Genomic DNA, 25998 nt, shown 5'->3' on the forward strand with positions numbered 1-25998 from the left:
ACTGGTTGTGGTCCTGGACCCTGTTCTCTGAGGAAGACTGCACATCCCCAGAAGGGGTGACAGTGTAGATCTGTGGAGGACTCACTGCTCAAAATATGTCTATCTGCAGACTTACTATGCCCAATATTAAAATATATATGAACTAATCCACCTGAATTGAATAGCTGTAACAGTTCTTGAACATTTCTGGATAACTGTCTGTACCCATGCTATTGCTTCAGCCGGTGAGGTAGTTGAAGTCTCATACAGCTTAACGGACACAGAACAGATAAGAAGTTGCCTTCGTCAGTTGCATATTTCTAGGTTGCTTGTGCATGAGAGGAGTGCTGCTACCATGATGAAGGCAATGCGGATCTGGTACTGGATTCATAATAGAAAAACTGGAAACTAGTGAAAGTGGTCAAACATAGAAAGCACAGTCCTTGATTCTCGTATTTATTATCTCTGTTTGCTTCCTAGTATACTGCCTCCTGGATTATCTCCCCCCCCCCCCAATCAATTGTAATTGTTATTTTGTGTTTTATATTTGGTCCTGTTTTGAGGTTTTCTCTCAAACCTCTCTGGAAACTTATTCCAAGTCTGTATTGATACATTAGTGACTAGTCTCTTATTTTACCCTTTCCAGCATTTCTACAGCATATCACTGGATTTCTTTCTCTTTTTCCCTTCAAGGAGCAGTGGCTGCTGTTGCAATCGTGATTGCTGCTGCAATTATTGTAGCTATGAAATACCGTAAAAAGGGGTGAGTCAGCCCAAGACACACTATCTCTGGTCCCTTATGGCCCTTTTGTGGCTCTGCAAGCAAGCGTATGCTTTCAGGCGTCCCTGTGCCTTCTATACAGCCTGCACCTGCCATATAAATGTGCTTTGTGTCCAGAATAACCTTGTGTGTTGCATTTGGAACAACAGCACTAATCTGCAACATAGGAGAAACAGCATTGACTAAAAGACTGTAGCTTCTCTAGAATGGCTAATCTGTATTTTATGAAGTTCCTCGTATTGGCTTTCTGGAGTGACAAATCATCTGTCTCCATTTACATTACCTGTCATTCTAACACCGGCTTGGCATTGTCTAGTGAATATTCTGGCACTGGAATTTCTAAAATCCATATTAAAACAGCTACAAAACATTGTGCCTCAACCTGAGATGTCAGAAGCATTCAAGGGTAACCTTGATGTCAGGTTTGTGACTCTGACTTTCGGACACAGTAGTAAAATGGATTTATTGAAAAGTCCTGTCTGAAGTCACTAATGTTCTTCAGGAGCTGTCTGCAGTGTTGCTGTCTAAGCCAACAGTTTGCAGCTGTAACCTTCTAGACAGATTAAAATGGGATTGTTCTGCATTTTTGTCTTGCATAATTGCTTTCTTTCTTTCTATCTCTGTCCATTTTCACTGTAGTATTATATGCGCAATTTGCTATTTCTATATGATACATGTACATAGATTCACAGCACTCTTTAAGCATAATGGAGTGTCCCTAAGTTACTTGTGCAGTGATTTACTAGTTTCTGGTATTCATTGCAATAATCTCTTTAACAGGATGGTTACATGCCATCACCGTATCTTTCAGGTCTTTACCAAAGAATACTGATGTAATCCCATGGCCATGGGTATTTACTTTGGATAAATCCTATTTGTTGGGACACCTTAACGTTAATGTTTTCACTATCTGTGAAAAGTTGTGTGGACAAATATTTGCCATGGAATTGAAATGACATAGAATTACACTGGAGTGTCATTTGGGGTTTGAGTTTCCAGGCAGACTGTCCTCTGCATAACGTTTCATGTTTGCAGGTTCTCCTTTGGAATATGCGAGCTCACTGAGAAGTGTTCATTATTTGGTCCTCAATAATTGTTAATGAAAATTGAAAAATATGTAAACAGGACTTGATTTCAAGCATGGAAGTCAGAGGATTGTGGGAAGGGCTTACTTTGGCCACGCACCAAGTCTCCTGCATTGATCCCCACTCACCCACTTTCCTCTTTATCTCTTCGCTAAGTTTACTTATAAAATCTTTGAATGAATAAATATCTTACTCTTCAGTCAAGGTTCCAAGAGCAGCTTAAAAAAATCAATCAGAAATTCTCTGCCCTTGGGTAGCAATCGGTGCACCCTCTACACACACCAGCGCCCCTCAGATTTCATTTAGGGGTAGACGCCTTGCCCTGAACAAGAACTCCAACAGCATTACAAAGACTTAACATTTTGTTTCTTTTTAGGGTTGTGTATGTGTTTAATTCTCTTTCTAATCATTTGAGCTCCAGGACAAAACCAAGGAATGCTGTTCAGTTCTGTTGAAGATACATATTTTGTCTATATGACATTGTTAGCTATAAAAATAAGATCCAGTAGTTTAGAATTGAATGTTTATGTATTGGATCCAGAGGGACTCTAGCATGAGTGGAAGGCACTTGTGCTCCCTGAAAAAGGGTGAGAGTTCTGCCAGCGCCTCCTTCCAGCAGTAGCTGCACATGCCCCAAGCTTCATGAACAGCTTTCTCTGAGGAGAACTTCAGGAGACTGCAGCAAGGACAGGAAAGGCCCTTTCTGCAACGAGAACTCTGCTCACAGTTCTTAGGGTCCCACCCATTGTTTCATAAGTTAACTTGGGTTCTTGCAGTTGGCATAAGTCTGTCTTTCAGTTTTGCTGAATTCGTGCCTTAAATGTCTTGAGTGGTCAGATTACTAGATTGAACAATTACGGGGGGGGGGGGGGGGCGGGATAGCAACCGTCTCCCACCTCCAAGTATGGAGGCTCACAGATTCCCATTCTTGTTAAGAGAGCACCTGCCCTGGATCTGAACCACATCAGATATTAATTCCTTAGCAAAGATCTTGCTGTGTGTATGGGATCGCCATTCAGCCATTTCACTCAGTACAGCCATGTTTCGTGTTGCAGATTCCCTGTTTCTCTGTGTGCTTTTGCTAGTTTAATTTGAACCTTGAGGTGATTTTCCTGGTATTCCCACTCCTGATCTTACTCAGCCATCTGAAGTAGCATTGCTTCTATCTCTGCTGCTAGCAACTTCACTTGGCGTGCCCCCTTTCTTTCTCTTTCCTGCTCTTTCCCTCTCTGAGAGGCCTCTCAGTTCTACCCCTTCAGGACTTGAATGGGCACCTGAATTGCTGCTTGCCTCTCCTAGTGAGGCTTGAGGGATTTTCACCATCTTCCCTCCCTAGCCTTTCTCTGCCTGGCTAGTATGAAGCTGGGGTGGGGGGGTGACTTCCCCTAGGCAAACAAAACTTTGCACACTCATGCTTTTCCCACCTTACTTCCAAAGTTAACCTATTTTCGGGGTGCTACTTTTATACCTTCAATTCAGGAATCTATGTGCTGCCAAGCGCTGTCACAGTTGTGCACTAGCCACGTCAAACGGCTACCCTGTCTCTTGACACGTACGGCTTGCCTTTGTTTGTTTGTTTGCTCATAATCTGAGTATGCATATAATTGTAGCTTAAACTAAGTTTGCATTTCAGATGAGAGAGATGCTGCTACTTTTCCATTTCCAGTAAACAATGGAGTGGAAAGTGGAAGTGCTTTCTGTTAGCACGAAGTCATGATTTTAAGTATGTGATGGAATCATTACTTCTGCTTGACTCTCCTGCCTTCTTTAACATATAAGGTAATAAATAACATGCACTGCCAGATGCTTAATATTCCACTGTACCATTTGGGAATTGGTGCTGTGCCTCATCACTGAAGGTATTTCCTTAAGTGGTATATTCATAGGTGACATGATATCCATTCAGTGCCATAGATCTGTGTCACCTTTATGCTGGGACCTGGACAAAGGTTGACCCTGTGAACACGGAGGGCCTGTGAACATTTGACTGCAGAATAATAAAGAGTCTGAGAAGAGCCTATTGGAAGTGAACATTTTTTCTAAACTTAAGCTACACATGTTCCAGATCTGTTTCTTTAGTGCTCCTATAATCCTAATCAGTTTTGTCTGGTTTACATCTAATAACTTGCAGTTGCTAACAGTCAATAAATCCCTTCTGGTTCTATAGTTTGCAGAGTTGGATTTTCCTGTCCAGGAATCAACAACATTGGCCACTTCTATATAATCAATACTAAAGTTTCTTTATGAAAATCAGTAGTGTGTTGTGAATGGAATGTATGTATGTGTGTGTTGCCTTTCTTCTTCCTGACAGGCAGCATTAACAAAAGGAAGTAACTTGGAATTCCTTCCAGGGAAATATATCAATAATTTAAAATTTGACTTTTTCCACAGGAAAACTGACCCTCATCCTGGCTCTTCTGATACTTATCGTGTAGTCTCAGGCAAAGATCTGCCATTGGAAGAAAAATAAAGTTATCAAGACCTTGATCTGATTGCATTAAAACTTCAGTAACCCTCCAGCTGATGATTAATTCTCAACAATTCTTTTCTGAGAACTGGACATGGAAATTGAGTGAAGATCTGAGTGGAAAGCTTTAGCAGTTTTTATAGCTGAAGAAACTGGCCATACAGATTGCTTCGTGTTCCAAACGCCTCAATATTTGGCCTCAAGAAAAGCCTGTTTACTTGCCCTTTTTGATTTTGCATAGAACTGTTCTGCATTAGGTGCCAGAATGAAATATGGAATCAAGGGGGACTTGTCTCATCCCTACCAGTGCAGCTGGTAGGGAAAAGAAGACTGGGTAGCTAAAGGTCCATGGAGCCAAGGAGTCATAGTAGGCGGAGTTAACCAGATGCAGTTTTCTCCCCATCTACCTCTTTCAAAGAGCCCTAAAACATTTCGATTTTCTATGGCACCAGCCACCATTACACAGAAAAGGGAAAGTGTGTGTGTAATTGTTTCTCTCTCTCTCTCTCTCTCTCTCTCTCTCTCTCTCTCTCTAACTGAATGCAGCGGGTGGTCTATGCAGGTGGAGTTTTTAAAAAACAAAGCCTATTGGCTCTGGGTACCCTAGTGGACACCCAAATTGCCAATATAAATCTTGGGTGATGCAAAGGCGCAAAAGACACAAGCATACCCAAATGTGGAAGGCAAGGAGAGCATTTCTCACAGATGTCCTTGCCCCCTCTGCTGAGTCATAATATTACTGTACAGGAATGTTCTGAGCATATGCAGCTACTGGACATGCTCAACAGGAGCCAGCAAGTTTCCAGTGGAGGAGGGGAGAAGAGAACTAAAACAAGGACCTTGTAAGACAGAGGCAGATGGGGGTGCACTGTCCTCCCACACAGAGCGAAGTGGAAGTGATACATTACCTCTGTAGTGGAAGTGATACATTCTGCTGCCTTTAACAGCCAAGATGCTATAATGGAAGCATAATGGGTTTTTGCTAGGAAATACTGAAAGTTACTGTTCACAAGAGCACGCCTTTTCCCTCAAAGTTTTGTACCATATACATCTTTAGAAGGGATGCAAGTGTGGCTGTCAAAATCCATTACACTGCTGAATTCTCTGGGATTTCCTATGCAGAGCCATAACTAATGTTACCTTGCTTCCCTCTTGTGGTTTAAAAATGTACAAAGAACAATATGTGCCTAATAGAAAATGTGCCCTGTATATTTTAGTAGTCAGCAAAAGCTTTGTATACATAATAAAAAAAAAATGAAAGGGCACTTTTAGGATGCAAAAATATCAGTGGGAAAAAGTTAAATAACCTGTTTGTCCCGCTGAAATCAAAGCAATCAGAAAGTGCTGTGCTTCAGCTGTTTTGAGCCCAAGCTTGTTAAGTTCATGAAGGAATGTTGTCTGTATTTATGTGATGTGCGTTTTTTTATAAACTTCATGTTGGATTGTACAAATATTTGATTAAATGAATGAAATAATGAATGTATAGAAAGTAAACTTTGTTTATCTGAGAATGTTTTCAAGTACTAAATAAATTTGAATAAAACACACCAAGCATCATAGCTGGCCCTGAAGAGATGAGCTGAAGATGCAATGTAGCCATTAGAAACGCTGCTGACAGAGATCCATTTCTGGCTGTTCACAAATGCACATTACAGTAAGAATAGACATTTGTGGGCAGACAGTGTAGTGCCCACCCAGATGTTTCAGACACTCCTCTTAAGCAAAAACCCTGAGACGGGCGTAGGCACAGGAACTAGAGATCAAATCTCCAGCATTCGCTGGATCATGGCAAAAGCAAGAGAATTCCAGAAAAGTGTCTATTTCTGCTTCATTGACTACGCTAAAGCCTTTGATTGTGTGGATCACAACAAACTGTGGCAAATTCTGAAAGAGATGGGGGTACCAGACCACCTTACCTGTCTCCTGAGAAACCTGTACGAGGGTCAAGAATCAACAGCAAGAACCGGACATGGAACAACCGAGTGGTTCAAAATTGGGAAAGGAGTACGACAAGGCTGCATATTGTCACCCTGCTTATTTAACTTATATGCAGAGTACATCATGAGAAATGCCGGGTTGGATGAATCAGAGGTCGGAATTAAGATTGCTGGGAGAATTATCAACAACCTCCGATATGCAGACGATACCACCCTAATGGCAGAAAGCGAAGAGGATCTCAAGAGCCTCTTGTTGAGGGTGAAAGAGAAGAGTGCAAAAGCTGGTTTGAAACTCAACATTAAAAAAACTAAGATCATGGCATCTGGCCCTATCACTTCCTGGCATATAGAAGGGGAAGAATTGGAAGCAGTGACAGATTTTACTTTCTTGGGCTCCAAGATCACTGCAAACGGTGACTAGCCGTGAAATTAAAAGACGCTTGCTCCTTGGGAGGAAAGCTATGGCAAACCTAGACAGCATAGTCAGAAGCAGAGACATCACCTTGCCAACAAAGGTCCGTCTAATCAAAGCTATGGTTTTCCCAGTAGTAATGTATGGCTGTGAGAGCTGGACTATAAGGAACGCTGAGCGCCGAAGAACTGATGCTTTCGAACTGTGGTGCTGGAGAAGACTTCCGAGTCCCCTGGACTGCAAGGAGGTCAAATCATTCCATCCTAAAGGAAATCAACCCTGACTGCTCATTGGAAGGTGCCAGAATGAAATATGGAATCAAGGGGGACTTGTCTCATCCCTACCAGTGCAGCTGGTAGGGAAAAGAGGACTGGGTAGCTAAAGGTTACCAGTTGTACACCCAGTATTGTTCTGCATTTTTGTCTTGCATAATTGCTTTCTTGCTTGCTTTCTATCTCTGTCCATTTTCACTGTAGCATTATAATACGCAATTTGCTATTTCTGTATGATACATGTACATAGATTCACAGAACTTTGTGAGCACAATTTAGTGTCCCTAAGTTAACTGTGCAATGATTTACTAGTTTCTGGTATTCATTGCAATAATCTCTTTAACAGGATTGGTTACATGTCATCACCATATCTTTCAGGTCTTTACCAAAGAATACTGATTTAATCCCATGGTCGTGGGTATTTATTCTGGATAAATCCTATTTGTTGGGACACATTAATGTTCCTGTCTGTGAAAAGTTGTGGTGTGGGCAAATATTTGCCATGGAATTGAAATGACATAGTAGGCAGCTTTGTAAGGTTCTCTTGATTTTGAAATATGAAACCTGTTAAATGCGTTATTTTACCTGATTGAATCTGGTCACATTTTTCATTGAAGACTGAAGATCTTTTAAATTTTTTCGAACGTAAATGTTGCCAAGCCTTTCCAATAGGCTCAGTGCCAGTTACGATGACTGGGTTTGGACATCCCGATAACCCATTGTGGGTTATTGTGTCATCTGGTGGGAGTTTAACCCACCATGGCTTATTTGTCCAAAATAACCCACTCTGGTAACCCATGGTCTGCAGAGTGAGTCATTTAACCAACCATGAGTTATGTCGGCTGGCGGTCACCGTGGGTTATTTTCGTTGGCTACAGAGCTGTGCGGGAAGAGCGGTCAAAACTACTTCCACTCTGCTTTTTGCTGGCTTAGCTCTTAGGAACATGTTAAAGTGATCAAGCCAGCAGTGCATGGGGCAGGGGGATGAGCAGAATTGGGACCAAACCTCATAGCCAGCCTCCCCTACTCAGAGGCACCTGATGATTCATCACAACCCAGCACCCTGACAGCAGCAAAATTCCAAGGTGGCTAGAAAACCTTGGGGGTTTGCAGGATCCAGACAAAACTTCATTAACAACCTCCCCCAGTCAGGAGGTGAATTCACAAGGGCAGTATTGGGAAGACGTTAAAGCCTCTTTGCCAGCAATGGCTATGTGGAGAATTGCGCTTTACTGAATGAACAGTATTACATCTCTATGAAGCTTGGCCCTGGTCCTGCAAACCTCCAAGGTTTCATAGCCACCTTAGATTTTCGCTGCTGTCAGTGCCCCAATCCTGCAAACCCCCATGATGTCTTCTCCCCCTTCTTTGGTGCACCTAGGATTTTCACTCCCCTGGGGTAATTGGGCAGGGTTTTGATGGTGGATTGGGTGCCTCCTGACTAAGAGAAGCTGTGTGTGAAGTTCAGCTCTGATCCTGCAACCACCAAGGTTTTATAACCATGTCCCTCTTTTGCTGCACTGTCCATTCTAACACAGGCTTGGCAATGTCTAGTGAGTTTAATGTCCAAAATCCATGTCAAAAAAGGCTACAAAACAGTGTGCCTCAATCTGAGATGTCAGAGGCATTCAAGGGTAATTGTGGTTTGTGACTCGTTGACTTTCCACCTCAGTAAGAAGATAGATTTTTTTGAAGAGTGCTACCTGAAGTCACCAGTGGTCTTTGGGAGCTGTCTACTGTGTTGCTAAACCAACGATTTGCAGTTATAATCTTCAAAACAGAATAAAATGGGATTGCTTGTAATCTTTCCCTGCATGACTGTTTTCTTTCTTGCTTTCTATCTCTGTGCGGAATTGTCCAATTTCTCTGTAGTGTTATATGCATGATTTGCTATTTCTGTATGCCACATTTAGATAGATTCACAGCACTTTGTGAGCACTGTTCTGCATCCTTAAATTAATCCGGCCATATTTTACTAGTCACAGGTACTAAATGCAAATGAAATGATAATCTCTTTAAGAGGATGGTTACGTGTTATCGCCACACTTTTCAAGACTTTATAAGTCATACTGATGTAATGCCATGGTTTTGGATAAGGGACAGATAGATACACCCAATTAGTTGGGAATCCTCACAGATTACACTGTAATATGCATATCTGTGGAAAGCTGTAATGTGTTACTCTCCACAAATATTTGCTGTAGAATTGAATCAGCATAGGATTGTATTAGAACTGTCCTTGAGGTTTGATTTTCTTAGGTAACTGTAAATTTATCTTTATTTAGAGAGGATGAAACTAGTTAACTACTTGATCTTACATGCTTGAAACTGTTCATATTTTTCATTTTGAATTGAACATTGAGCATCTCCATCTCCTTTTAAGCTTTGTTCAAATTAAAATATTCCCATTGCCTCAGCGCCAGTTATGATGTCTTCATCTGGCTGTGTACTCTAAATTACCTATTCAAGTTTAGCCAAAAGACCAAGAGACTGTCCTCTGCCTAACTTTTTCTTATTTGCACGTTCTTTCCTGACCCAATGAACTCATGGAAATGTGTTCATTATTTGGTCCTCATAACTAACTGTAATTGGAAAATGTGTAAGCAGGACTTGATTTCAAGCATGGAAGTCAAGGATTGTGGGAAAGGGCCTATTTTGGCATATGTAGAATTTTGGTCTACTGCATTGGTTGACTTTTCCTCATCCAGTTTTTCGCTTCTCTATTTACTAACCTAAGAAATTTATTCCGATTTTAGGGTTGGAGTGTCAAGTGCTCACTCAAGGAGGGGTGTCTGTGATTTCTGCCATTTCCTTCCTCCAGTGGTAGCCCCACGTACGCCAAGCTTCATGAACAGCTTTCTCTGGGGAGAGGTGCAGGAGACTGCAGCAGGCTAGGAGAGACCCTTTCTGCTCACAGTTCTTAGGGTCCCACCCATTGTTTCATAAGTTGGGTTCTTGCAGTTGGCATAAGTCTGTCTTTCAGTTTTGCTAAATTCATGCCTTAAATGTTAGAGTGGTCAGATTACCAGCTTGAACAATTACTTGTATTGTGGGGAGAGGGAGAATACCAACTGTCTCCCACCTCTGAGTATGAAGGCTGACAGACTCCCATTCTTGTTAAGAGAGTGCCCCCCCGCCCCCAGATCTGAGCCACATCAGATCTTCCTTAGCAAGGATCTCACTGGGTGTATGGGATTGCCATTCAGCCAATTCATTCCTTATTCCCATGATTTGTATTGCAGATTCCCACTGTTTCTCTCTATGTGCTTTTGCTAGTTTAATCTGAACTTTGAGGAGCTTTTCCTGGTGTCTCCTTATCTCACTCAGCCACCGGAAGCAGCATCGCTTCTCTCTCTGCTGCTAGCGACTTCACTTGGCGTGCCCCCTTGCTTTCTCTTTCCTGCTCTTTCCCTCTCTGAGGGGCCTCTCGGTTCTACCCCTTCAGGGCTTGAACAGGCACCTGAATTGCTGCTTGTCTCTCCTAGTGAGACTTGAATCTCACCATCTTCCTTCCCTAGCCTTTCTCTGCCTGGCTAGTATAGGAGAGTGGAGGAGTGCCTGTCTTTCCCCTGACAAACAAAACACTTTGTGCATTTACGCTTGTCCCACCTTCTTTCTTAAGTTAACTTTGGGAAAGGAGTTGTATTTATGCCTTCAATTTAGGAATCCCGGTGCTGCCAACAATCTCATGATCACATGCTAGCCATATGCAGTGGCAGCCCTCCAGGGTATGTCCTGTGCGGGATATTGGGGTGAGAAGTATTGACTTGTTGAAAGCTGTAGTGAGCCTATCATATTCCAGTCCTCTTTCCACTGGATTATGCTGACTGGTTAACAGTGAGATGTGTTTTAGAGAACCTAGATCATAACTGCCTATTAGAATGCTATGTAGACAATGGGGTGTATCCAACTGTGGCTTTGTGCCAGTGGAAAGCACCTTCTGCAAGGTAGGAAACCTGTTATTTCCTAATCTCCTCCCCTCCCCTGCACGCTATATTGCTGCCTTGTACACTATATCACATAATGTTCCAGACAGTCCCCCAACCCCAGGATCAGATTTGGGGGCATTTGAGAGGCTACAGTGCATAAAAGGGAAGAGCAAAAATCAGGTGCCCTGCCTTGTGCACGGAAAAGTGCCTTCTGTTAGCACAAAGCCACCATTGAATACAAATGTCACTGTCAAGGGCTCCTTGGAGGCCTCTCTCAGTCTAATCCAGTAGCCAAGTCCAGACACAGACAAATGGATTCTTTTCAAAGCTTTATTCCTCTTTTACAACTTAACAACTCTACTGTTAGCAACTAGATATGAGCAGCAGAGTACCTATGCCCTAAGTTAGAACAGTTGGTCCCCGTTTGAAAGGGAATTACTGGCAGACCCCTGAACTTAAGGACTAGGGAGAGTCCCTCCCCTTTTCCCTTGGATCCTCTGGGCGCAGCCGTTGTTTGCGCGCCAACCGGGCACTACGCCTCCTTTCTGCGCCCTCCATTTGGTGCCGCTCTCTGCTTCGGCGTTGCGCGTCCATCAAGTCTGCTTCCCGTCCTCTGTCACTCCCAGGACTGCTATCTAAGCTAGGAATGCTGGTGGGAGGAATCTCCGTCAGCTGTTGGCCCTGGGAAAGAGGAGTGCGCTCCTCTCCCAGGAGCGACTGCTCTTCCTCAGAATCAGAACTACTCTGGGATTCTATGGGCTCAGTGTCCACCCTGACAGTCACATACTGCATTCAAGATCTGGAACGTAAGGTAGGAGTTTAGGAAATAAAGTTTTGTCAAGAATTTTATTTTTAGCATGTCATAGAATTGTTACTTCTGCTTGGAACCTGCCTCTCCTGGGCCACTTCCAGTTCTAGATTTCACGTATAACGTAATAACATGCATTGGCACATGCTTAATATTCCACTGCACCATTTGGGAATTGGTGCTGTGCCTAATCACTGAAGTACTTCCTGAAGTGGTCCTTTCCATATGTGACATGACATCCATTTAATGCCGTACACCAGTGCCACCTTTATGCTGAGAACTGGACAAAAGTTGACTGTGTGGACATAGGGGGGCCTGTGGAATTTTGATTACAGAACTAAGAGTCTGAGAGGAATCTGTTGGAAGTGAACATTTTTTTCTAAATTTAAGCTACACATCTTCCAGACCTAATCCTAATCAATTTTGTCTGGTTTACATCTAATGCCCTGCAGTTGCTAATGTTCAAGAGATTCCCTCTGGTTCTGTAATTTCTATGATTTGATTTTTCTAAACGGGAAGCAACAACGTTGGCCATTCAGTGTGAGCATACTAACTTTTCTTTCAAAAAGTCAGTCGCAGGTTGTCGAATGGAATTTATGTGCACATTGTGTTTCTTCTTCCTAACAAAACTAAGCAAAACTAAGAGAAAGTTATTGCTGAAGTTCCTTTAAGTGAAATATATATAGATATGAATTTGAAATTTGTCTTTTTTTCCACAGGAAAACTGACCCTCATCCTGCCACTTCTGAGTCTTATCGTGTAGTCTCAGCTAAAGATCCGCCATTGGAAGTAAAATAAAGCTGTCAAGACCTTCACCTTATTGCGCTGAGCTTCTGCAGTAAAACTCCAGTAACCCTCCAGCTGATGATTAATTCCCAACAATTTTCCTTTCATGAACTAGACATGGAAACTGAGTGAAGATCTGAGTGGAAAGCTTCAGCAATATTCATAGTTATAGAAATTGGTGATACAGATTGAGACATGAAGCAATGTTTGCCCTCAAGAAAACCCTGCTCACTTGCACATGTTACTTTTGCATATAAATTATTTGCACTTAGCCGCAAGAATCAAATATAGAATCATGGGAACTGGCCTTATGACTGGTGTCTGGTGGGATGGAGGGCAGGGCAGCTAAAGGTCCATGAAATCAAGGGGGTGCAGTAGGCAGAGCTAACTAGATCTAGTTTTCTTCCTGTCCACCTTATTTGCAAAGATCCAAAAAGACATTTAAGTAATACATTATAATTACATAGCATTTAATGAAACTGAATAATAGGTGCTGTGATATGTGGTTCCATGCCAGTAGAAAAGGTGTGGCTTCCACCATCCCTTACAGCTGGGGTCCTCAATATGGTGCCAATAGGAGCCAATATATCTGCAAACACCCCCGTTGGCACCCACCAGATTGCGTGATCCTCCAGATATATATTTTTTTAATTGTTAAATGGAATGGCATGGACATTGCAAAGCACCAGCTGCCAGCACCACCTTTAATTCCAAGAATGCCTCTGGGCCCGATAGACCCCTGAGGCATTCTTAGAAGATAACAATGGTGTGTGCCTGTAGCCCAACCACCCAGAAAAAAAGATGCTTGGGGCTAGTTGGGAGCAATCTGCAGGTTAGAGAGGGTGATGAGAGCAGCAGAAAGTGCCTTGTGTATGTGTTTGTGTAGGCTAGCTTGTTCATATGGTTAGTTTGCTTTGACTGAATTTGGGTGTGTGGTATGTACTTGCCTGAGTTTTGTGTATGTGTATGTATTTTGCTGGGGGCGGGGGGTTGTGGGTGTATGATGTCTGTGTGTCTGTTTCTCTGATTATCACTAGTTTGCTTTCTGTGAATATTTGTGGGGGAAATAGGTGGTTTGGGGTTCAGAGCCCACCCCTGCCTTGTACTCAGTTTCTTGGCAAAGTTAATTGTCTCTCAGCCTCATCAGTTTGCCTTCTGTGAAATGGGTGTTGGAGCAGAAAACGGGGTACAAAATGTTGGCTTTGCTGTAGTGCTCAGACCCCACTTCTGCCTTGAGCTTAGGCCCTTGGGCACCTTCGTTTTCTTTTAGCCTCACCAGTTTGACTTCTAGGAAATGTGTGTTTTGTGACTAGCCATGCCCACCACAACGGCCATTTGTGAATGGGCAAACCCTGTCATGCCAGCCATTTTGTGAATGCCCACAACCATCTCTCAAAATTCCAAATGTGCCCACCAGCCCTAAAGCAATGGAGACCCCTCCCTCAGAGCTACCCCAATCCTCCAGTTAGGCACCCCACTCTGTGAACTAGGAGTTTGGCTTTCAGATTGCATAGCTTGTCCCATCTTTGAAATGAAGAAGGTCAGCAAATAGCCATGAAAAGAATGTTTGGGGCAACATCAGAAAAGAAGAAAAGGGCGTTTTGAGCAAGCTCGCTTGGTTCTGTGTTGGGAGAAATGGCATGTAGCTGCCTCTACCCTTTACTGCTGGGGTCAGAAACCTTTTTTTTCCAATCTAAGGTCCAACTTCCAATCTAGGAAACGGCTTGGGGGACACAATTGATCTGTGGGTGGGGGCAAAGGCAGAGTGGGCAGGGCCAAAATGTGATTCTTACTGATTTTAAGCCTGCTGAGAAGTAAGCAGGACAAGCCTCTGCATGTATACTCAGAACAAGCAGGCTTACATCAGTCAGCAACACTTTCAAATAGCATCCAAAATACCAGGTCTCTGCATGGCTACTCAGAAGCAAGCCTGCACAGCATGGCTACTCACAAGTAAGCAGGACAAGCTTAAGGAGTAAGTAGGACAGAATCACTCAGTAGCTCCTGTCCCCGCTCCCTGGAAGAAAAAGCTCATCTCTCCAAAGAGCAAGAGTACAAAGGGGGTGGGGTGGGGGGCAGGGATCCAGACAGAAGAGCAATCCTTGAAACCCACATGTGTTTTCTATGGCAGCAATTCCCATTGTATAGAAAAGGCAAACTCGAGAAAGGGGAGCAGGGGAGGAAATGTTACATACACGTTCACTCTCATCCTGCACCTTGCCTTAATAAGACTGCTTCCTGGAACTGAATGCTGGTGGCCTGGGCTGGTGGAGTGTATTATATGTATAAATATATAATTAAAGCTTATTGGCTCCGGGTGCCCTAGTGGATGCCCAGATTCTGAACATAAATCTTGGGTCCTCCATAGGTGCTAAAGACACAAGCATAGCAAAATTTGGGAGTCAAGGAGAGCAGCCCTCGTAGATGTCCTTCCCCTGCTGCTGAGTGATGTTAATACTGCTGGGTGGAAGAATGTTTTGAATATATCCAGCTACTGCATATGTTCAATAGCAGCCAGCAAGTTTCCTACGAAGGAGAAGAGAAGACTAAAACAAGGAAGCAAGTAACTGGCTGAGATCATTGCTGGGGAATCTATTAAGGACATGGGAGACTACCACCCCACCACCTTATGTACACACACAGGAAAGGGCTACCTCTGATCTCATCATGGAGGTGATACATTTTCCTGTTTTTAAAGACATCTAAAGATGCTATACTGGAAGCATAATGGGCTCTTGCTAGGAAATATTGAAAGTTACTATTCCACAAGTGCATGCCTTTTTCCTCAAGGCTTTGTCCCATATGCATCTTTAGAAGGGATTCAAGTGTGGCGGTCAAAATCCATCACACTTCTGGATTCCCCAGGATTTCTCATGCAGAGCCATAACTAATGTTACCTTGCTTTCATGTTGTAGTTTGCAGCAAGAACAATGTGTGCCTAATATAAAATGTTTTCTGTATATTTTATTAGGCAGCAAAAAACCAAGGGGCGCTTCTAGGACACACAGATTTCAGTAGGGATAAGTAACTTGGTTGACTGAAATCAATGTGACTAAAAAGTGCTGTGCTTCAGTACTGAGGCCAAGCTTATTAAATTCAAGAAGGAATTTTGTATGCATTTATGTAATGTTATTTTTATACATTTCATGTTGGAGTGTACAAACTCTTACTTGGTTATATGAATGAAATACAGTCTGTACAGAAAGTAAAATCTGTAAATGCAGAGGTTTTCAAATATTAAATACATTTGGCTAAAAACTAAAAGACACCAAACATAATGACTGGCTTTTTTATTTGAAGTAAGAGTGCTGGAGATGCAATGAGGCTATTATGAATGCTGATTGCCGTGATGCATTTCTGGCTATTCACAGGCACAATACAATGAAAATACCAGGTGGCCTAAAAGTAGGTATACAGTTGTTTAGAATGTTGATGGGAGGGGGAGAGAATGTGTGAGTAGAAGGTGTGTGGGTGGAGTCAGAATTTGTGTCGTACTGTGTGCCAGAGTGTTCTGGACAGGTTTGAGGAATGTTGCAATGTTGATGGAATACATTTCGAGCACTTACGAGATTAAACAGTGTTAAACAAATGTAAATGTAATAATGTAATAAAATGCAAATAAACTATACTGTACACCTACTTTTGGCCCACTCTGTATACATTCGTGGGCAGGCATGTAGTGCCCAACCACATATTTCAGACACTTTCTGTACGCAAAAATCCTATTAGACAAATCTTATGTATAACTTGTGTTCTTAGAATGTCAAAAGTGGCCTGTATGCTGTTCAGTGTCATTAGTTTAATAAAAACTATGTAGTTTAGGTCTTAAATAGTGAGGCAAGAGAACAGCATAACTTTTTTTAAAAGAGCATTTTGGTTATGGTGAGTTACAATAAACAATGAAGAATAATGATGATGTTTCCTTCTCAATTTTGAGGATAAGCTTCTGTTTGTCATTGTAAATACAGTACTTCACTGCTGGAGAAAAGAGAATTCAAAAGACCAGTATCAAGCTAGTCACTTCTCTTTAACATTCCTGCTGTATCTTAAGTACCAATAACCTTATTCTTGCTGTTCACAATTGTTGTTGTTGTTGCTGTTAAGTCATGTCCAACTCTTCATGACCCCATGGACCATAGCATGCCAGGCCTTCCTGTCCTGCGCTCTCTCCTGGAGTGTGCTCAAGTTCATATTCATTGCATCCGTGATGCTATCTAGCCATCTCATCCTCTGCCGTCCCCTTCTCCTTTTGCCTTCAATCTTTCCCAGCATCAGGGTCTTTTCTAGGGAGTTTTCTCTTCGCATTAGGTGGCCAAAATATTTGAGCTTCAGCTTCAGTATCTGTCCTTCCAATGAGCAGTCCGGGTTGATTTCCTTTAGGATGGAATGATTTGACCTCCTTGCAGTCCAGGCGACTCGTAAGAGTCTTCTCCAGCACCACAGTTCGAAAGCATCAATTTTTCGGCGCTCAACCTTCCTTATAGTCCAGCTATCACAGCCATACGTTGCTACGACAAACATAAATAAGCATACATGAAGAAACAAGTAATACATTTGTACTTCCTGATTTCCTCCTGCTTCTGCTGTCCCAATGTTTCCGAGACTTTACTGAGGTTAGAGCTGCCATATGTCAGCAATGGGAAGCCTATAAGGAAACACTAATGAGGTTGCAGCTTCTTTAAACTTGACATGAGGCTATGACAAGTATATAAAAGTACAAATTGTGGAAAGAATAAATGGAAGTTCTCTGTCCACATGCACAACTGGCAAGATGTGCAGGATCCAAATTATAACAGACAACTGGAAAACACTGGCACAGGATATAGTAACAGCCACTAATGTGAAGAGACCAAGTTAAAGGAGGCCAGGCCTATCTGGCTATTAGCCAGGCGAATAATAAATGAACCATAGACAGTATATCTTTGTTACTCAGATACTGGAGGTAAACAGAGAAGGCCATTGCCCTGGGCCCTACCTGTTTGGATCTTGGGTCCATCTGTACAGCCACGAGTAGAACAGGAATGTCAGATTAGCCTGTCTCTAGGCTGCTCTTTCTTCTGTTCTTACTGAATGGGTTAAAAGGACTATCCTAACACTAGCACGTGCGGACCAAAGGTGATATTCAATTGTACCCTCCATCCAAGAGGAAGAAGCTGGAGGAATGGCTCTGGGTCATAACCCCAACACGGGGGGGGGGGGAGCTGTGTGTATCCCCGAAGTTGTATTTGTGGAGGTGCAGTGTTTGTGGACGTGGTGAGGTGGCCATCTCCTGTATATGTAGAGGTAAAACTGATGAAGAATAGAATTATTTAACTTGCATCTGCTGTATTCGGCCTCAGTTGGGAAAGGCCGCGAGGCGAGCTCAATCCTATGCTCGCTTCCTTGGTTGTAAATTTACTGAACGACTCAAGGTGGCAGAAAAACGCTCGCTGTATTAGTGAGATCACCTGCACTACCGTGTTTTGTTGTAACTGCACATCTCTGAATTCTTCAAAAAGAGAAAGAGGGAGTACAAAGCGGTTAGAAATACGCCTGCAGCTGCCGTACCCTTTAATGCAAGAGCTTTACGGCCAGCTACATTCACCTTGAGAATCGTTATCAAAAGGGTGCCGATCCTAGGCATGACGGCTTGCTCGGGAGTCGGTCCCAACGAAGCCGGTGAAGTTTGTTTCCGGGTAAACATGCACAAGGCCAGGCTCGAAATTACCTGCGTAGGACCGAGGTACCGACCCCTCGCCCGCTCTTTCCGTGCATTCAAGCAGGCGGCAGCCCCACGCAGCCTGCTATCCCCACGGACACCACCTCCTTCCAACCACGTGCACAAGCACGCGCCCCTAGCCACAGCGTCCGCAGACGCGCGCGCGCACATATGGGAATTGCGTGGGTGGCTCCTTCCCGCAGGTGGTGAGGCTGCTGCGGGCTGGGCGGCTCCGAGCACAACGCTAAAAATACGACAGTGGTCACGCCCATTTCGCCGGAAAAGCGGTGCAGCTTCCTTCCCGCTAAGTTGTTCCGCGACCCACCCATCTGTGGGGAGGCCTGTAGATCGCGAAAGCACGTCTCTCGCCTCGCTCTGTGCGCGGCCCTACGATGGGGCTCCTTCCCTGCCCCTTCTGCGGGGGGCTCCTGTGGGGGGCTCTTCTGCTACTGCCGCTGCTGTCGCCCGAAGTTCTGGGTGAGTAAGGAGGGCTCTTGGGTGCCTGTCAGTGTTGGAATGGGAGCTAAGTGAGGCTTCTCCAGGAGGTATGGGAAGGGCACTCTGTCCATGGTCAGAGGAACGGCTTGCTTTGATATTGGTTCCGTGGTGGTGGTGGTGGTGGTGGTGGGGGTGGGGGGGGTTCTGCCATTAAACTTCTTGCTTGTAAACTGTGTCGCGTTTCTGGGGCGAGCCCAGGCCTCCCTCGGCCTCACGGCGGGCCGTCCTTGCTTACTTGTTCCGTTGCCTTGTTTGCAACAGTGGGAGAGCGAGGAGGCCGCTCCTTACGTACAGCTGTTTCAGGCTCTGCTCTGCAGAAGCAGGAGCCTGGGTTCCCCCCACGCGCCCCGGGCGGCAGGGCGGGCTGCGTCAGCCCTGGAGCTGGTGACGCTCCTTTTCCTTTATTTGGAAATAATGGGCGGCGGCGGGCGGAAAGGGAAGGCAAAAGGAAAAGGCCGCCGGCATTAGGAAGAGGCGGTTCGGCACCACGGATTTTCCCTCGCTCGCGCCCACCCCCTTAGGTTGCTTTATTGTGGACTGAGAGCCAGGCTTTTTCCACAGTTCACCGTATGGCGCTGGGTTCGGTGGTGTAGCTACGGTTGGACCGAAATCCAGGGCAACGAAATCCTGGGCAACGTAGCCCAGTGGGCCCCAAATGGCCAGCCAGACAACAGCAGATGACCGGGGGGGGGGGGCAGCGGCAAACAGGCTCGGCATCAGCACCTATTTGGACATGGGCATGCCAGAGTGCCCTGCAACAGAACTTAAGAGCACAGGCATGAATAGGAGTGAACCCAGTCGCACAAGGTGAGACATCACCTTGCCGACAAAGGTTCGTCTAATCAAAGCTATGGTTTTCCCAGTAGTAATGTATGACTGTGAGAGCTGGACTATAAGGAAGGCTGAGCGCCGAAGAATTGATGCTTTTGAACTGTGGTGCTGGAGAAGGCTCTTACGAGTCCCCTGGACTGCAAGGAGGTCAGATCAGTCAGTCCTAAAGGCAATCAACCCTGAGTGCTCATTGAAAGGACAGATACTGAAGCTGAAATATTTTGGCCACCTAATGCAAAGAGAACTCTCTGGAAAAGACCCTGATGCTGGGAAAGACTGAAGGCAAAAGGAGAAGGGGACAGCAGAGGATGAGATGGCTAGGTAGCATCACCGATGCAATGAATATGAACTTGAGCACACTCCGGGAGAGAGCGGAGGACAGGAAGGCCTGGCGTGCTATGGGCCATGGGGTCACGAAGAGTCGGACACGACTGAACGACTCAACAACAACAACAATGCCAGGGTGCACTGGGTCCGTTGCTGCTCGCAGGAGTGCCCATAATACTTATTCCAAAACTATTTTATAATTAGGTGGCTACTGCTAATTTAACAAGTCTTAGTGGCAGGCACACAAGAAGGTTCCTTGCAACAGAACTTAAGAGCACAGGAATGAATAGGAGTGAACCCAGTTGCACCAATAACCTGGTTCCAAGACACACAGAGCTTTCACGGCTGAGACTGGGACTTTAAATTGGGCCTGGAAGCCAAAGTCATGTCTTCAGACTTTCTGGCATCCACCAGCATCAGGGCAGTTGCATTCTGTAGCAGCTGGACCCTCTGGACTGTCTTTAGAGGAACCCCAATATTGTGGTACACCTGTTTGGAGGTAGTTGAGGCCAGGACTAGCTGCTCCAGATAGGGCTGCAACTAGCATGCAAGCTGCCGCTTTCAGAAGGCACTCCGTGTTACCATAAACATCTCCACATATCTCTAATATCTTGTGCATTTATGTTAATTCTAAGATGTCTTGGGAGCCAGCCTTGGCTGAAAGGTGGGGTATAAATACAGTCAGTGTCATGAAATGACACTGAGCCTTCCAGACTCTAATTACATTACTACAAAAACAAGCTGCCAGAAAGCATGTGATTCTTGGTGTCAGTTTTTGAATTAGAAGAAGCCCATTGCAGGCCTAGGGGCACAGGTTGCCCACCCCTGGAGTAGAGCCTCCTGGGACCACTGCTTTCTTCAGTGTGTCTCAGCAAAGGGCCCTTGCTATTAGCAACAGCTGAACTAGTAGCCATCCCATCAGGCTGAAAGACATAGAACTGTTTTATGTGGGAGACAATTTCACAACATATCTTGGTCTGAACACCCCAGCATGGTCCATAAACAGAAAGGGCAATTGCTAGGAAGCTCTGAAATATGTCCACTTTCTGCTTGTTTTCTTCTGCCTCCTCTTCAAAAAAAAGTATTTTTACTGTACAACTATGAGATAATAGTGAGAGAAGTAGGTAATATTCCAGACCCTGCTGACGACGGGGGAGAAAGCTCTCCCCTGCTGAAATCCAGGGCAACAATGCCCAGTGGGCCCCAAATGACCAGCCAGAGAGCAGCAGGTGATGGGGGGGGGGGAGACAGTGGTGTACAGGCTTGGTATCAGCACCTGTTCTGGCATGAGCATGCCAGAGTCTAGTACAGATGCTGCTCACAGGAGCATCCATAATTCTTATTTTTAAAAATATTTTCTAGTCGGGTGGCTGCTGCCTGTGTGTGTACATGATTACAGATGCTCATTTTTTCTTTTAAAATAGCTAATTTTAGTATTCCAAAATATATTCTTCTTTTAGACAACAAAATGGTGTTTATTCCCAAGTAATTGTGGTTAATATCAAGGTAGCAGAAACCAACTTCATAATCTTATAGTCATGGTGCTGTGAGCTGGCCATGCATGTATGGGGTGTTTTATCACAGTTGCTAAACAGTTTTTGTTTTGTTTTGTCTTGCTTTAACATATCAGGCATGTAGAAGCAATTGTAAAGCATGGATTGGCAATGGGGAGGCAGGGGGGAGAAGAGAAATATTAGTTGTGTGTCTTGCAACTGAAGTAAGACACAGGGCCACCTAACTGCCTCCCCCACCCCACCCCGAACATTAATTTTAGGGTCTAAAGTTGTTTAGACATGCCATTGGCTCTATTAAAAACTGACTTATCTGAACATAAGTCTTGACTGAAGATTTCTTTAACTGACTACAGAAGTTATTTGGGTTCAGAAATGAGAGGATACAAATAACAAGTAATGATGAAAATTGAAACTAAAGGCCTAGTTGAGTGTCTGGAACCTGGACTATGATGTCAACAGCCAGGGACCAGAGCAGATTATTATTTATTTACCTAAAGTATTTTTGGCTGCAAAGTGAAACACTGCAGGAGCAAGAGAAGATAGAAATCTGTTCTAGCCACATTAACACACATACAGATTACAGGATATTTTGAGAAGCTGCTCTGAAATGCACAAGCTGATTATGATTTGTTTTAAAAGCATCACTGAAGAGAGAGGTCTTCAAGGTTTACCTTGAATGCCTGTACAGAAGGGACAAGGAACAGGTTAATTGGAAGGGAACTCCACAGTTTTGAGGCCACTAGTGAGAAGACCCTACCTTTTATGCCCGCTAACCTGAATTTCACGGTGGGCTCTTGAGAAGGACCCCAGCAGCATTAGAGCAGGCAAGATTATGGGAGTGAGAGCAGTCTGTCACATAATCTGGTCGCAAGTCACATAGGGCTTTAAAAGTTAAGACCAGCACTTTGAATTGTGCCCAGAAACTTACTGGCAGCCAATGTGGTTGGTGCAAAATCAAAGTTATGTTTTCAGGCTTTCTTGCACCCACCAGCATCAGGGCAACCCTATGTCTACCAACTGCAGCCTCTGGACCATCTTTATAGGAAGCCCCACGTAAAGAACATTGCAATAGTCCAGTCAGGACGTAACTGAGACCAGGACCAACTGCTCCACATTCAGCTGCAGTTGCCGTACAAGCCTGACCTTGCAAAAAGCACTCCACATTACCATAAACACTTCTGCATATGTCTAATATAATGTGCCTTTATGTTTAATTGTAAGCTGTTTGGGGAGCCAACCTTGGCTTAAAAGTGGAGTATAAATATCAGACTCTTTGTACATTAGTACAAAAACAAGCCGACAGACAGCATGTGATTGTTGTCCTCAGTTTTTGTATAAGCTGATCAAAGTGTATGTTACACAGATTAGAGTAGGGGTAGGGAGGCTTTCGTTTGTCAAGGGCCAGAGCCTCTCGGGGGTAGTCTGTTGGTGGCCACATCCCTGCAGTGGGTGGGGCCAAAGCCAGTGGTGAGTGAAGCCATCCCCTGAAGGATGGGAGTGCCTGTCTGTCTCTTTCTTTCTCCTACTTTCATTTCCTTCTCTTTTGCTGTTATTCTCCACCCTGTGCACTGGCATAGGAGGGTGTGATTGCTCTTGCCAGGTCTGAACTGTTTGCTAGAACAGGTTATTTCAAATTAGACCGACAGCCACATGGAACTAAGTTGAGAGCTACATGCAGCCTTAGGGCCACAAATTGCCCACCCCTGGAGCAGAGCCTCATAGGACCACTGCAGATTTCAGGGTCCCCAGTGTTGGCAACACCTGGAATAATAACCAGCCTAATTGGCTGAAAGATGTGGAGTAGGCTTCCCAACTTATCTTGGTCAGAGCACCTGAGCATGTTCTGTAAACACAAAGGACAAGTGCTAGGGATCCCTGGCTACTTAATGCTTTTTTCTTTTGCCTCCTCTTCAGACACTATTTTCATTGCACAACCATGAGTCAACAGTGAGGGAAATACGTAATATTCCAAACTATGCTGACCATTACCTGAGAACATGTAAGCGTGGTGTGTCAAATGTTACTAGAAATGGAAGGCGAACAGGTGCTACAAGCAGCATGTAACCTGCACAATGGGGCAGAAATTCAAAATGCTTTGGCAGACAATATCTTAGCATCCTTCACCTTGTTAAGTATTGACCTGGTATAATACAGGTAGTAAATAGAAATATTTCTGCAGGAAGTCTTGTTTCAGCTGTACTTGGAAAATGTACTCCAGGAATCTATGAAAATGGTCCTACAGATCTCGTTTAGGAAAATGGCAGGAGGCTTGATGAAGTCCGTTCCCCTGAAGCCAAGGTTGTTGACATAGAGAAGCTAAGAGAGGCAGAGAGCTTGGTGGATGAGACCTTTGGGGACCTAATAGCGGTGTCTCAATCCCTGGGTCACAACTCCTCTGCTGGCATGGAGAATGGGGGTCTCGTGAAAGGAGGACAACATTTCTGAGGAAGAGGAAAATGATCCCTTAGAAGGAACCCGTTCCTTGGAAGATGAACAAATATCCTCTCTCACAGAAGTGTGCCTCCGGGGCTGTGGGGAGCTTGTGGTAGTGGGAGAGTTGATTATTGGACACAGATAGCTGGGTTTGTGATGGGCACACAGACTGCATGGTGCGAAGGTTGTGGATATCACGCGCTGTCTAGATAGCTTTGTACATAATGCTAGGGTGGAGTCAGCAATCGTGGTCCATGTTAGTACCAATGACATGGGGAAATGTAGTGGTAAGGTCCTGGAAGCCAAATTTAGGTTCCTAGGTTGAAACCAAAGACTCCCAAGATAACGTTCTCTGAAATGCTACCTGTTCCACGTGCAGGGCTAGCTAGACAGGTGAAGCTGAGGAGTCTCAATTCATGGATGAGACAATGGTGTAGGGAGGAGAGGTTCAGATTTATTAAGCACTAGGGGACATTTTGGGACAAGCCAGGCCTGTGCAAGAAGAACGGGCTCCACTTGAACCAACATGGAACCAGACTGTTGGTGCTAAACATAAAAACGGTGGCAGAGTATCTTTTAAACTGAATGCTGGGGAAAAGCCAACTGGAGCAGGGAAGCTCCAGTTTGAGTTGAAACATCCCTAGGGAATGAAGATGAAAATGTTTCTGATTGCCCAAATGTAGAAGGGGAAGAAATAGGCCATGACCATATGATGAAGCATGGTAGCCAGTCAAGGAGGCCTAAAGGCACAATCTTATCCGGATGCCCGTAAGCTCCACGCTCCTCTCACTCTGCATTTTTGCTAGACAGGTGATTTTGCCCATCTAGCTGGGGCTCTGCAGAGTAGGAGGGAAGGATGCTAGGGCTTGGTAACAATATATAAAAACCTTGCCTTAAATTCTAAAAGAAAATATTTTATACTCCAAAGCTTTTCAATTTTTCCATTTTTTGGAAAGAAAAAAAAGGCCTTGGGGGAAAAAATGGGGAAAAAACTGTTATTTTTCTAGGCCTTCACATCTCTACATCTTCTCCCTGCTTCAAAATTTCCTATCTATCATTCTCTCCAGGTGATTGCAGCCGTCCAGACCCACTTCCTCATGCTACGCTAAAGAATGGAGGTCTAGATGAGAGTTATTCTGTTGGGACTGTTCTGCGATATGGTTGCATCCCAGGGTATGAAAATATACCAGGGACAATTCCTTCTATTCGATGTCTTGATGACTCAACATGGTCAAAAACCTCTACATTTTGTCGAGGTGAGTACCTTTATCACAGTTTTACTTTTGCCAACAACAAAATCTCTCATGAAACGTATGCAAAGATCCAAAACTCTCAGACCCTTTCAGCAGTTTAGTTTCTAGTGAGGGCATATGAGGAATTTTGAGGGACTGTTCTGGGCACTCTGATAAAATGGCTGCTGTGGGGGAGCTTGCCATGGTGGGTGTGGCTAGTCACAAAACACCTATTTCCCAGAAGTCACCAGTGAGGCTTAAGGATAAGTAGCTTGCTCAAGGACCTAACTAAAACGCAGAGGTGGTGACTGAGCTCTAAAACAAAGCCACTGTTTTGTACCCATAGTCTTCTTGTCCAATACCCATTTAACAGAAGGCAAACTGATAAGGCTCAGAGACTAGGAAACTGGACCAGGAAATGGAGAATAAGGCAGAAATGGGGTCTGAGCCCCAAATGCTAAATCACATTTTCCCCAGAAAGCACAAAAAAATATTTTGGAGAAGGCAAACTGGTGATGCTCAGAGAACCCCCCCCCCCCCCCAAGTAGAACACACCGGAACAAACCAGCTAACATACACGTCACTGGGGGGGGAGGCAAAACACACACAGCAAAGAGAAAACACTCCCTTCACTATCCACCACTGCTTTTAGCTACCTAGGATGTTCCCTTCCACCCCCAGCTAATCTCACTGTTTCCTGTGGGCATTGTGGAAAATGAAGTACTAGACTGCAGCCACCCACCATTTTTATTTTCTAAGAATGTCTCCAGGGCCTATGTAGACCCCAGAGACTTTCTGAAAAAGAGATGGCAGTGGAAGTTGATGCTCTGCTTTGCAGCATGCCAGCCTCCTAGTTAAAATTATAGTAATTTTTAAAATAATTTAAAAAAATCTTTGGAGAGCCTGGCAGATGCCAAGGAAGGTTTCTGCAGGCACAGTTGTGCCCATGGGTACTGCAGACTTATGCAGAAAAGTATTTCTTTATGATTAAACTGCCCCGTTGTGTGTT

The 25998-nt window shown here is 44.3% G+C and overlaps 2 protein-coding genes and 1 long non-coding RNA gene across 14 annotated transcripts in view; 2 read left to right on the forward strand and 1 right to left on the reverse strand.

Moving 5' to 3' along the window:
- Positions 1-16367, forward strand: part of LOC146348533 (complement decay-accelerating factor-like) — a 97803-nt gene extending 81436 nt beyond the window's left edge. For 5 of the 9 annotated variants that reach the window (XM_084853362.1, XM_084853364.1, XM_084853367.1 and 2 more), the window contains 2 exons: positions 673-742; positions 4237-8736. In XM_084853362.1, coding sequence (XP_084709488.1) covers positions 673-742; positions 4237-4315 — 149 coding nt within the window. In that variant the 3' untranslated portion in view covers positions 4316-8736. Of the gene's footprint in view, positions 1-672; positions 743-4236; positions 8737-12389 lie in introns of those variants that run through there. The other 4 variants (XM_084853363.1, XM_084853365.1, XM_084853368.1 and 1 more) reach the window with 1 other exon arrangement.
- On the reverse strand, positions 15249-18270 carry LOC146348534 (uncharacterized). Its single transcript, XR_014790661.1, has 2 exons — positions 18164-18270; positions 15249-16964 (listed from the first exon to the last, which is right to left on the reverse strand). It is a non-coding gene; the product is annotated as an uncharacterized LOC146348534 (long non-coding RNA).
- A 211-nt stretch (positions 18271-18481) lies between these two features.
- The window catches only part of LOC146348535 (zona pellucida sperm-binding protein 3 receptor-like), a 34180-nt gene continuing 26663 nt past the window's right edge, over positions 18482-25998 (forward strand). For all 4 annotated transcript variants that reach the window (XM_084853389.1, XM_084853385.1, XM_084853388.1 and 1 more), the window contains exons 1-2: positions 18482-18631; positions 24825-25013. In XM_084853389.1, the coding sequence (XP_084709515.1) occupies positions 18547-18631; positions 24825-25013 (274 nt within the window). In that variant the 5' untranslated portion in view covers positions 18482-18546. The remainder of the gene's footprint in view (positions 18632-24824; positions 25014-25998) is intronic.

Source organism: Heloderma suspectum, chromosome 4 (genome assembly GCF_057233095.1).
Source record: "Heloderma suspectum isolate Gila_16-S chromosome 4, 16-S_ref, whole genome shotgun sequence".
In the NCBI taxonomy this organism is placed as follows: Eukaryota; Metazoa; Chordata; class Lepidosauria; order Squamata; family Helodermatidae; genus Heloderma; species Heloderma suspectum.